Source organism: Hoplias malabaricus, chromosome 14 (genome assembly GCF_029633855.1).
Source record: "Hoplias malabaricus isolate fHopMal1 chromosome 14, fHopMal1.hap1, whole genome shotgun sequence".
NCBI lineage: Eukaryota > Metazoa > Chordata > Actinopteri > Characiformes > Erythrinidae > Hoplias > Hoplias malabaricus.
In genome coordinates this window covers 9710936-9724418 of record NC_089813.1, presented here as the reverse complement: position 1 = coordinate 9724418, position 13483 = coordinate 9710936, and the positions used below count along the sequence as shown (strand labels likewise).

The following is a 13483-nucleotide window of genomic DNA, read 5'->3' as shown; positions in this document are numbered from 1 at the left end:
TAGTGAATTTTAATTGAACAATAGTGAAAAACTCGTCCAACTGAAATATCACCAAATAGATCAGAATTCACTCACTTTTGAAATTTAGTTTCCTGTAACATCTCCCTGGTTTTGTTGGGTAGCATCAGAGGAGGGATTTTGGTGAACATACACACAAACAAACACACCCACACACACCCACAAAGTGTTTAAAAATCTCTGCCACACCACATTTATGTCTAGGGCTAACAGATAAATCTATTAATGCAAGATCTCAAGAGCTGTAATTTTAATCATAGCCAACAATGTCTAAACATGTCTCTCATGTTCAAAGTGTGAATATTTAACCCCAAAATAAAGAGCTTATTAGCTGGCTACAGATGAGTTAGCCCAATCAGAAGCAGCCAAACCCTTGTGTGCTGTAACAGAGTTACAACCTGTAACAGGAGGTTTGGCACACTACATTTAATGTTCTATCCAAAGACTACACTGCTTTTACAGATTTAAAGTGTTAAACTTTCACATTGTTGTTTTTATACAGCCTTTGAGTTTTAACTGGTGGTTTTCAACTCAATGTCAAGGAGAGTGTCACCTGTCTGTTCATGAGTCAGACCAATAAGAAGCAGTCAAACAATCGTGCACTGTGACATCACAACCACGAGAAACTGGGCATCTGTCAACCTTAAAAAAGTACAAGTGTTCACCCGTTTTACCCACAAACAATATCATAGCTGACAGCTAAATCTTGCTTTTTCCATCATCCTGAAATGTAGGAAGCACTGGTGCCACTGCACTCCTCAGCTTTGCCACAGGAAACACACCACCAGCATGTGATTAGAATGCAGGGAGTGATACGTTTCCAGCGTGCATTTGTGTCTAAATGTTGCTATCTTCACTATACTCAAGCCAGAGGCCTTAGCTTTCTTTGCCTGTCAATGTCTTGTAATTAACTCTGAAGTCTGGGCACTTACTTTTACATTTCAACATGTCCCTTTTCTCCACATAACAAGAGGAAAGCATTGAACAACAGCCTGGAGGCATAAAAAGGGACTTTATGTAATCGTACAAGGACATACACAAACATGTAACACATTCCATGCAAGAAACAATAGATACTAAATATTAAACAACACCCCAACCTTTGACTTATTGTAGACACACACACACACTAAAACACACTCACACACAAACGCTGGCTCATCCATCTAATGAGTTTGCGTATGTTCTCTCAGCTATAGTCCCAAGCACGCTACCCGGAGGCTGAAAGGCTCAATAATCCACCAGCTCTGCGACTTTGAGGCTTTGAAGCAACTCAGCTGTTATGCCCAGAGAGTCAGGAGGTCAGCAGCACCTGGTCACATGTCCACACTTCCCGCCCTCCCTCTCCCTCACTGTTCCCATTACGTGACACGCACGACAGCAATGAGTAAAGAGTCAAAAGTCTGTGGAATGAGTGAGTGAGACCAGCCACCGTCCGGTCTGCTTCAATCACTCCTGCACATTTTCACATGCTTCAGTCTTGCACCTTTATTTTTAGCAGCTGAGTATGAACGTGAAAAACCACGCGCCTTCTATTTCTACAACCACTTCCTAAAAATGGGAGGAAATTATTGAACAGCTGCTCATATGAATTATCTGTCGGACTATTGTCAAAATTCAAAGGTGAAGTTGCTAGTGGAACAGGTCTAAAATGCAACAAACTTTGGTGCTTTAACTTCACATGCAGTAGAGCTGAGCCGGGCATCAACTAACGCAGTGGGAATTTGTAACAGACGTCGTTATGTAGCTAAATGGTCTCGTCCTCAGAGCAACGTCATCTGCAGATACTTTTGAGAATCAGCTGAGCCCTCTCTTTACATAAGCTTTACTTTTACATTACTATCCTGTTATGTGATTATCACTCACGCTTTAACATTAGGGTCCCTAATAAGGCCATTTTTTTAGGGATTCAGTCACCCCTAGAGCCAAGTTTGGTTAGGGCACGGGCAAACTGTGGGGAGAGCCTCCTTAGAGCTGCAGAGGACATGGCTGAGAATCTCTTTCTGAGAATACAAAAAAGGAATATTTAAATGGCTCTATTTTTAAAACACTCACTGTTCACAGTCTAATTTATTCATTTTACTTATACAACAATGAATAATTAATATAGTGTCTCCTGAGAAATTTAGTATCACGGAATTAAGTCTGCTTATGGACTCATGGATATGTGCAGAAAAGGGGAGAAGCTCTTAGTGCCATGTGCTGGTTTTAAGCCTGTTAATATTACTCAATAATATTTCTGGACTAATGGGATCATTTGACCTCATTTTTTATACACATGCTGCTGCAATTTACATATTTCTAAGTTTTATGTGTAGATGGGGTGGGGTGGGGGTTTAAAAGGCCCTCTAGAGGTAAAAAATATAAATACCTCAGGGTTAGGCTCAGGTTTGAGGGTCAGGCTTAGTGCTGGAAAATTTTAATCTTCTTTAATAGACCTAACCTTATGGAAGTGCCTAAGAACCCAAGGAGCATTCAGAGGGGACCATCAGGGCAAAGCTTTCGCTCTTCTCTCACATGGAGGAATTATTAGAGGAACGTGTTTTCAGGCTGACCTTTCCCTTTGTTTGCCCTGTTCATGTTTTCAGCACTGAGTTCATGTAATTTCCTGTGTTTGTGAGGTGCTGAGGGGCAAGAGCGCAGCCAGCAGGAAGATAGTCCCTGTTCTGTTTTGGAGCAGGGGCGTTTTTTAGTTTTCTGAGTTTGTGTGTGTGATGTAATTATAACACACATCAGAATTTCTGTGAGTGTGTTTCCTGATATCTGATTCTATTTACCACAAGTTATTTAGGTGATTGCAGACACGCACAGGATGCCATTCTGCAGCTGAAAGTGTTTGGCTGGCTGTTTGTTTTTAAGCTTCTTTTAGGCTGACAGTCCTGCAGCCACAGTGTTATGGAGCTAATGTCCTATTGAGACAGACGATGTGTTATTTCAGGACACTTCTACAGGAAACTGCTAATAAATGGCCGTTACCAGTGTCATATTGGTGTGGCTACCGCAAGGCCATGAACAGTGCTAGTCATGCTGTGTTTGACTGACTACAGTCATTAACAAAATCTGTGGTAGCTTCTCTTTCCCAGAGTTTCTCTGTCTTCTATTTTTCTCCCACCCCTCATCTCTCACTGTCCCCTCATTTATACCCATCAACACGTCATTCCGAGGTGTAATTTTGGATGATGCCAGCAGGCGATAAGGAACCAGGGTGAGTAACCTGACCCCTAACTCAGGTGCATGGGGCTTAGGGCTTGGCTCAGTGTTGCCTCAATGTTTAAAGTCATTGCTTCTTCTCCAACTTGATGAGGCAAGGCCCAAATCGAGCTGTCATTAAGCCCCATCAATTCAGCCTTCAAAGGTTGGGCCAAAATAACAAGTGCATTATACTTTTTTTTCCTCTATGGAATAGTGCTTGGAGTACTAGGGAAGTAAATGATGTCTAGTGTAATACAGACTTTATTACTTTTACATTTCAAATGTATAAATGTATTGTCAATTTTAGTACTGACCTGGCACCACAAGACAAATGCTAAGTGTATTAAAATATATTCATATATATTATATTACATAGGTATATTGAAAATCCTCTTACTAATATAGGAATAATAATTAATAACAGACATTTTTACTGATGTTTACAACCCCAATTAATTTCAAACTCCTGCCAAGACCTTGTCATGAGGTCGTGTTTATCGCTGTGTGTTTGTCCACTTTGCCCTTTCTCTTCTCGTTTACCTGTTTTAATCCCATCTCTCACCCACACTTCCTGACCACCCACCCGTCCACCCACACACACATCCAGGAGAGGAGGAATCAAGGTTGCTTAGAGACAGTTGCCGTGTGACCAGTGTGGGAGAGGAGACAGTCCTTAGAGGGAGAGGAAGAGGTTGCTATGGTTACTGAGGTTTCATACAGCGGCTGTGGGTGTTGCGAGAGGAAGGTGCAGGTTGTGAAAATGACTCCGTGTTGTTACGGCCTTATACTGCAACATGGATTCAAAGTTTTGAAGCCAAACCTACACAGCTGCTGCTGTTCTTTTGTCTTTTAGCAGGTCACTGGGAGAGGCTTCATGGTTAAAGGGGAAATCCAATTTTGCAAATGGTCTCCAATCAGTCACTGAGACGTGAACAGAGTCTTTCAGGTTTGGTGAGCGTGGTTAGTTGAGAGATTTCTCTGTAATGCTGCTGATAGGAGCCAGACATCTTAACTACCACCATTTCATCCACTTTCCAAAACAACAACCTTCGAGTTTATATGTAATATTTTTAAGGCTAAAATATGTTTCTGACCCTCCTCCAAAATTACATAGTGCAGTTTCTGCAGTGCTGAGCCCTGCTTTGATCAAAAATTTTGAGAAGTGAGGCACAGAGGCTCTGTTTTTTGCCATTTTCACTTGGTTTTCTTTCACCATTTAAAAAAAATGTGTTTTTTTCCTTTCTTTTTTCTCCATTTAACCTTGTCTTTGTGCTCTTAAATAAACTCCACCAGCACTGACCAGAGGGGCTCAGAAGAGGAGGTGGAACAACTCTAAAGTGCATGGCCTCAATGTAAGATGCAGCAGAAAATCTGAAGGACTTGTTTAAAAACCATGTTTCCAGACTTTGGCAGTCCACAAGAAACTGACTCGGTTGGTTTATTTTGCAATTGTTGTGTTGGTAAGCTCCAGATACTCAAATGGATGTTAATGAGTTTTTCATAATACAGTGATCCCTCGTTTTTCACGGGGGATGCGTTCCAAGACCACCCACGAAAAACGAATTTCCACGAAGTAGAGGAAAGATTTTTTTTTAATGTATTTAACGACTATTTGGACTTTTAAACCCCCCCCCCCTTTACTGTTAACAACCCACCCTTTGCATTAAACAGTCATTCTATAATGTTTTTCAGCTGGAACTACATGTGATATCCTACCAGTTTCTTTAATAGAGTAATTCCTAAGCTGTGATTTAGCATAAGTAAATTTCACTCGGATGTGGACATGAACAGTACATGTAACGTACGTAAGAAATACTTGTAAATTATATATTTTTTCACCTACAGGCCTAGTCTAATACATGGAAATAATAAAATAAATACTTTTGGCTAATCATCTTTCATGGTTTTCCTAGATTTTCCCTCAATACCCACGATATAGCAGCCATAAGTCCCCTTGAAAAAACTCGCGAAGAAGCGAATCCGCGAAATATGAACCGCGAAGTAGTGAGGGATTACTGTATGTCACTTTAAAGGGCGCTTATTTGTTGGTATTTAGTGCAATAAATTACACGGATATAGTTTGGATAGGCATTAAACTCCTGCAATTTCTGCAGAAATATTGAAAGACTAGTGGAATTCCTTTAAAAAAAGAGTAAACAAAGAAACACCCAACACATCCTCAAGGCAAAAGGACTTTTAAAAATGGCATGGTTTTGCATTATGTAAAGATTCTTAAAATGCAAATACACAGCACATAGCGCTGGAGCCATAAAACTAAGCCCTGCTTAAGGCACTGTGCTCAAAGTTCTGCCTTCCCTTTAGTGCAAGGACTGATGTGTCCCTGAAACAGCTTCTTTTCACTGCATCTCAGCTTTAAAAACTATGTTTGTTGTTTCTTCCTCACTGAAGAATGCAAACCTGTAACAGTGCTGCAATTTAAGATGACAGAACTCCAGATCAGCAGTGTCAAGGGAACTTCGGGAGAGGCCTCGATTTCATTCTGAAAATAAAAATACATATATATATATATATATATATATATATATATATATATATATACACATCCACCCCCCGCCCCCACACCTGTGAAAGTTTCATTTGAGAAGCTGATACTCTGTAAAGTTCAGGAGCTCCTTTTTATATGAAAACGACCTTGAAACACTGCAGGTAACAAGCAGAGCAGTCACTGTAGCAGAATCAGCAGGCCACAGTCCACAAAAAAAAAAGAAAAAAAAAAAACAAAAACGAGAAAAACAAGCTTCCTCCGGCCGTGCCACAGACTCCTATTGCCATTATTTGCAAACTGATGACAGATAAACAGAGCTAGAAGATCAGAATGAGACAAAACGAGCTGAAAGTGACCTTCTGGGGTCTTTTTAGATTCTTCATTCCACTCGTTTCATTCTTGTAAACAATCTTTATATCTGAATTACTGTAAAATTTACACCAAGCTCAGGTCACTGATGAAGAAAATCAGTCAGAGACACGTGATGATAAAGTATCTACTTGAAATTACTATTCACCAATCAATATGTCACCTATGACAGAACAACTATTTGTTTTTTTTTGACATAATTTGAAAACACAAGCTGCCATTTCATGAATAGACCAATATTGGAACACAACCTTAGTTCATTCATTCATTGTCTGTAAGCACTTATTCAATTCAGGGTCACGGTGGGCCTGGAGTCTACCAAGAATCACTGGTCGCAAGGCAGAAACACACACTGGAGGGGGCGCCAGTCCTTCACAGGGCAAAACACACTCACACATTCACACCTATGGACACTTTTGAGTCACCACTCCACCTGCCAATGTGTGTTTTTCGACTGTGGGAGGAAACCATAGCACCCGGAGGAAACCCACGCAGACACAGGGAGAACACACCAAACTCCTCACAGACAGTCACCTGAAACCCACAACCCCAGGACCCTGGAGCTGTGTGACAGTGACACTAACTGCTGTGCCACCGTGCCGCCTGACTGTAGTCCAGAGTTATTCAATTAAATTTCACTGAGGTCCAGTTGTTAAAACTTTCTCCCAGCAATTTTCCAAACCTCAAGAATTGTTGTGTGTGTAATAATGGCAATTCACATTTCTGCTTGTGATTACTGGCATTTTCTAAACATAAAATACAATGTAGCAGTGAGAAAGAATGACCATAAACTATTGGACCTACAGTAGGCTGTTGGCTGACAATTTCTGGTCGTTGAATTGTTTTACCAAATGGAGTCTGGTTCTTGAACTGGTTCCATTCAGGGTTCTTAGAAGCGTGGTGCTATCCAGTGAACCAGCACACGCTGGCACGTGAAAGTAGTCAAACAATGTATGCAGAGCAACAGATGGAGTACAAGTGCACCTCTGTGGTAAATGGACCTTATAAACTGATTAATGAGTGCAGAAACAAGGAGGTCTGTTTAATGTTTCTCATCACATTTGACCATGTATTATTCATTCACAATTCATCTTCTCTAACTGCTTTATCCGCGTTATGGTCATTTTTAGCAGCCATCCCTGAAGGGTGATAGAGCTTGCAGTAATGCAATGTAGGGTTAAACACCTGAGGCCACCCGAGTTTAAGTGTTTCCATCTCAAATTTAATCTCTTGGGACCTTGGAAAGTGCAGCGCTGTTGGCCTTTGGTATGAAGCCCATTTCCATTGATACCTTCCTGAGACTGAACTCGCAAATGTACTATGAACCTAAACAATGAACAACATGACCAGTTCAGGGTTTCTGGGTGTTATCACATATGGAGTAACAGGGCTCAAAGCGTCATAGACATACTAAGAAGAAAAGAAAAAAAGAGAAAGAAAAAAAAGAGAATATATTTATGCTTGTGAGATTGTGTGAAAAATGCCATCTTCCCCCATGGCCGTCATTGTTTATGACTGTGGAGGAAGGCTGATTATGCTGCGAATGAAGGAAAATCATGCACCAACAGCTCACTGTCTGAGCAGGTAAAAAACTCAAAAAAGTTTCTGGCCAGAAACTTGCAGCTAAAATTTCTACTTAGTGTGGTGACAGACGTGTAACATATCGAACCTAATTCGAACTTTGGGAATATTAATTTTGAGTTTGGCGGCATGGTGGTGCAGCAGGTAGGTGTCGCACTCACACAGCTCCAGGGACCTGGAGGTTGTGGGTTCGATTCCCGCTCCGGGTGACTGTCTGTGAGGAGTTGGTGTGTTCTCCCTGTGTCTGTGTGGGTTTCCTCCGGGTGCTCCGGTTTCCTCCCACAGTCCAAAAACACACGTTGGTAGGTGGATTGGCGACTCAAAAGTGCCCGTAGGTGTGAGTGTGTGTGTTGCCCTGTGAAGGACTGGCGCCTCCTCCAGGGTGTATTCCTGCCTTGCGCCCAATGATTTCAGGTAGGCTCTGGACACACCGTGACCCTGAATTGGATAAGCGCTTACAGATAATGAATTAATTAATTTTGAGTTTAAGTCGGAAATGTGTTAATTACAGATGTGCATTCCTTTCTGAGTTATCGTTAACTAGAGGAAAGCCTGACAATCAATAAATCATTTTTGACACCTTATAATATATGCGACCTTTTCATTGATTAATGCTGTGAAGATTCTGACTGCTACAAATTGGCCAACCATTAAAACTAAATTTAATGTAATTCTACATTCTGGGAATATGAATTGTGACTATGATTTTTGGGTTGTTTGGGAATGTGCCAAATTAATTCAGAATTTTGGTTTTGCTCTCTCCTGAGACTCTGGGATCTCTGTAAAGCTGCCTTGGGTCCATGTCTGTTGCGAAAAGGTCTAAAAGACAATAAATTACATTTACCCAATGTCATTTTATTGACACATTAAGAATGAGCCCAAACTGGGATGTAAACTTGCATAAGGTCATAAGGTACAAGATTTTGAAAACCTTTTACTTTCGCTTTTAAAGGAAATCTATAAAACAAAGTAGGTAGGTATGTTGCTATAACCTGCTCAACAAGATGCATATTTATGCAGTCCGTGTTTTTCTGGAAAGGAAGTCAAGAGCCCGGATCCCCAGGAAAGCTTTATCGATAATATTGTGGATCATACTACAATAAAAAAAAATAATAAATACAACTGGACTATATGCACTCACACACCCTGGACAGCGCACCAGTCCATTACACACACATTCACACCTGTGAACAATTTCAAACGCTCACCCAGGCACTCACAGATGTGGACAATTTTACACAACCAGCATGTTGTTTTGGATTGTGGAAGAAAATGTAGGAAGCTCATATAGACACAGGGAGAACACACCACATTCCTTACAGTGACCCGAGGCAAGGATTGAACCCACAACCCCAGAACCTTGGAGCTGCAAGGCGGTGACACGACCTGAAGCACCTCACTGTTCAAACACTGTTAAAGACATTCAAATGTGTCATGATCTATTATTATCTCCATAGAAAAGCATGAGATGAAATGGGCTCTTCTGGAGCAGCTGCACATGAGCCTAAGGTCAACATGCTCAATGCCTTACATCTTAGCTCTGGGTTGTGAAGCAATAGAACGGCACCATTCAGTATCTCTTGGATGAGCTGGGATGATGTCTGTGATCCAGAACTAACCATCCACTATCAGTGGCTCCTTTAACGTTCTAGTGACCGAATACAGCCTTCACAGAGTCGAAGCTGTTAACATAAACGGGACAAGCTATCAAATATGTCTTCTTTTCAGAAGAAATGTCAGGAGGGCAGGTACTCACTCCAGTCCATGAGGAAGCAGAAAAATAAATGTGAGCTGAGCTATAACACAAAAACAGGAACACAAAAATGCATCGCGTCAAAAAGACAAGCTCTCAAGCGAACATTGCAGACATAGTGAACGTTCAGAAGCCATATCATCATAGTATTTTCATCCTCCTGGTGCCAAGTTACACATAAGCGTTCCAATATTTATGTATTTTAAATGCTTCACATAACACGCACCGCTCTGTGCTGGGAATATTGTGCAACACGGCCTTTGTGATAAGGGATCAGATCAGGTGAGAAGTGAGAGGAGACACAAACAAAGGGATTAAAGAGTAACAGCGGCAATAACAGAGGACATGAAACTGTGGCAGTCATAAAAGAGTTCATTCATTCATTTTCTGTAAAAGCTGTATCTTGTTAAATGTAGAATGGTAGGATCTATCACCAGGAGGTTGCAAGTCTGATCCCCACAGATACCACAGCCACCCAGTGCAGGACTGCATTAACAGCCCAATGTGGGCATACGTCAGCACAGTTAACAGAATTAAGCAGTTAACTCCCATCTCCAAGTGTGTTGAGCTGTCCAGTAACATTGTGCTTGCAGCAATAATGAATAAAAACATATTATGACCTATCCATGGCTTTTTTCTTTGGCTCACTATACCTTAAAAATAACCTCTCGGGAAAAGGCCATTAGCTCAATGAGGAGCAGGGGGACAAGGATGGAAAAGAGTGGGGGTAAAAACCTATGTAGAACTGGCACAATGGACATCTGTGAAAAGAAAGCAAATAAGATAGTTCTACACTGTTTAGAAACACAGCTGGCGCTAACAGGCACTTGTGGTTTAGCACACCACAGCAGACTTCTCAGCGAACTGAGGCTCACATTAAACATTATAATGGATTATGGATAAAGCCATATACCTGTGAGCACCAAGTTGAGTGAAGGATTTTCAGCGTATTTTTATCTGTTTAGAGCTTTCTTCCTCTCTCTATTAACCCAAACTTGGTGCTAAACTCATAACTGCGGTGGGCTACTGGGCTTGTGTTTTCTGTTGTGTTTCTCAGATGCTCACGGAATAAAAATGTATTCATCACTCAGTAAGAGGCAGATGATGTGTATCTTTTGTATCTCAAGCCCTCAAAGCCTTCTAGCCTCATCTCTCTGGCTGTGTCATAGCATCTTGTGATAAAATGGAATTGTATCATCATAAAGACATTTATAAAAATGTATAAATAATGAATCATTAGTTAGGATCATTAGGGTATAACCCTGGCCTAAAGTTTAGGGAACCAAGCTAAGGACGGGACGTTCCCTGGTTTAATTTAAATGCTCAGGAAAGGCAGGAATAATGGGAGAGTGGGGGAGTGAATAGAACTGTGCATTCTCCTCCCTTAATATCCACGGCTAGTGCCTTTGAGCATGGCACCTAAACCCCAGCTCCTCTCCAGGCACTATGGCTAGTTGTTCCTGGTGTTGGGGTGTGTGTGTGTGTTTGCTTTAAGAATTTGCTGTGTGTGTTTTCACTACCACGTCCAGGCACTCCATTTCCTCAAAAGGATTAATAAAATAATATACTTCTAACAATTGTTTCCATTTATAATATCAGGTTCACCCGTCATTATGCTGATCAAAGCTACAGTCAGTGTTATTCACAACACTGCAGTAACTTGCTGTAAGGTCTTACTGAATTGTGCTGCTGCTTGATACTTGTGTCTTTGCGTTGTTAACCTTCCAAAGTGACTGATTGAATATTTATGTAGATGTTCTGACAGAGTCCTAACTAATAACCTGTCTAGCATCTTAAATATGAGCTTCTTGGGCGTGATTGGAATTAGCCTGGAGCTTTTGACGCAATAACATTTACAGACATGCCTCTGTGAATAAATCATATTCTAAATAGTCTGTACAGAAGGTTGAAATGAATAAACGTGTATATACATAAAACAAGCCAACAAAATTCTATATTGTCTGCAGGCCACGGCATGGTCACTGTCCTGTCCAGGAACGGTATCCCCCACATTAACTCCCATCCCCGATTCCTCTCCTGCTCTCTTCTCCCTCATTACACTTACCTCCAGTGTTTTCTGTATTCCTTCCTCTCTGAAAGATTTCCTAATGAGTCCACAGCTTCTTCTCTTCATGAAAATGCAAGATAAAGTTACATAACTTGGCCATCTCTTACTCTTCTCCAATCGGAGGCCACATCATCTCAAGAACTTCATAACTGCTGAATGACAGGACGGTGTATACACATGTCACTGTGAGGAAGAATAGGAGGAGCATAAACACTCACACACTTATACATGCTCAACCCCAATCTCAAGCTACACCCATTCATTATCAATTCTACCCTTCACTGCACTTTCTCTTCTTCTTTAACTCGCACTGACATCAGAATGGACTAACCAGTGAAGTGCAGTAATGTACCCAATACAATATACAATTCATCTCCATAGGCTCACCACAGGTTAGGTATCGTCTGGGTGGTGGGACTGACAATATGGTGGTCCTGTGGGGTTCCCAATCATTAAGGAATAGGGTGAAAGGGTTCAAACCACACGGGACCACCACAGAGCAGGTATGATTTGGGTGGTGGATCATGCTCCACTGCGTGCTGCAGTGGCTCCGTCATATTGGTGGTGTTAGTGTGTGTTGTGCTGGTACGAGAGGATCAGACACAACAGTGCTGCTGGAATCAAGCTAAGAGTTGAAGAACAAGGTGCAAAGGAGGCAAACAAATATGCAGTGCAACAGTTGGACTATAGTTTGCAATGGTCCAATACAAACTGAAATTATGTGATCAGTGGAGCTGATGAGTGAAGAAACAATGGGCTGGCTTAAATATTACGGCAGGTTGTTGTTTATCAGACTTAAAGGCGCAGTAACATAAATATGTTTAAGTCGAAGGGTTAAGAGGAAGACGGAAAATAGTCATGTGAATATGAATTATCACTGTTGTCATCTCTCGTGCAGTAAGAAAACCAACTTGTTTATATGCCTTCTTAAATACAGTGTAATGCTGTAAATATACGGTTTTAAACTGTATTAAATTAAACGTATGTGCCACAGCTCCCCACACATTGGCTTGTAAAGACAACCAGTTGCAGCACCTGTTATCCATCAACTGAGAAAGACAGCTGCTGTTTCCATCATATGGATAATTCAGAAATAATGGTCCAATGCATTAAAGACTGTTGAAATTGTTGAAATGTCATTCTATTAACAGTCTATTAAGTTTAACACGTTTCCTGTAAATTTGAAATGATGATGAGGTTTTCTTATGAAGGCTACACGATAAAAGTTACAGCAGACAAATCAGTCTACATCTGTAGAATTAATAAAAGAATCCTGATTGGTCCTAACACACAGCAAATGAAAAAGAAATATATTTTTAGTGATGCCGAATTCAAATGAAAACCATATACAGATAAAGCACTGAAAACTTACCAACTGTCTGAGAGCTTCCATTCGGACTGGTCCGGCATGATAACAACCACACCCTCTAACAAGTGTGCACTCATGCGCACTCATATACACACACACACACACACACACACTTAGCTGAATGGCTAAGATTATTCACAGGGTTCTGACAATTCTAGTGACTAACTCTGCTTTAGGCATCAGAAAAGGAAGATGATGCACACACTCAATCACTGACAGTACAGAGTTCAGAAAGAGGAGTAGTCAGAAACAGAAAAACATACAGAGAAAAGAGTTTTCCATTTCCTTAGTTCCTGCTCGACAGGTGGGGGCGTGTCCTAACCAAAAGAGGTGGAGCTGAAGTTCCACAGTTCAGACAGATATGCTACAGTTAGAAAAGTCTCAGAAAGAACTCTGAACTCTCTCCATTATTCTTGCTCTTTTCTTTTGGGCATGATGTAATTTTTTTTATTTACGTTTGTGACGTCAGAGCACATGGGTACTGTGTTGTTTCTGAATCTACAGTCAGCTTTAAGGTACTAGGCTAAATTTCACTACATAAAGGTTAATATAACTTTTTGTTTTGGGTTGTAGGCCAGGTTTTATCCACCTTTTTATGGACGCAGTGCAGACTCCAACCTTTTGGTA

At 41.0% G+C, this 13483-nt stretch overlaps 1 protein-coding gene across 5 annotated transcripts in view; it reads right to left on the bottom strand.

The window, feature by feature from the left end:
• Positions 1-13483, bottom strand: part of iqsec2b (IQ motif and Sec7 domain ArfGEF 2b) — an 80759-nt gene that overhangs the window by 14994 nt on the left and 52282 nt on the right. For 3 of the 5 annotated variants that reach the window (XM_066643321.1, XM_066643322.1, XM_066643320.1), the window contains exon 2: positions 76-105. The exons of the other annotated variants lie outside the window; for them this stretch is intronic. In XM_066643321.1, the coding sequence (XP_066499418.1) occupies positions 76-105 (30 nt within the window). The remainder of the gene's footprint in view (positions 1-75; positions 106-13483) is intronic. 5 annotated transcript variants of the gene reach the window in all.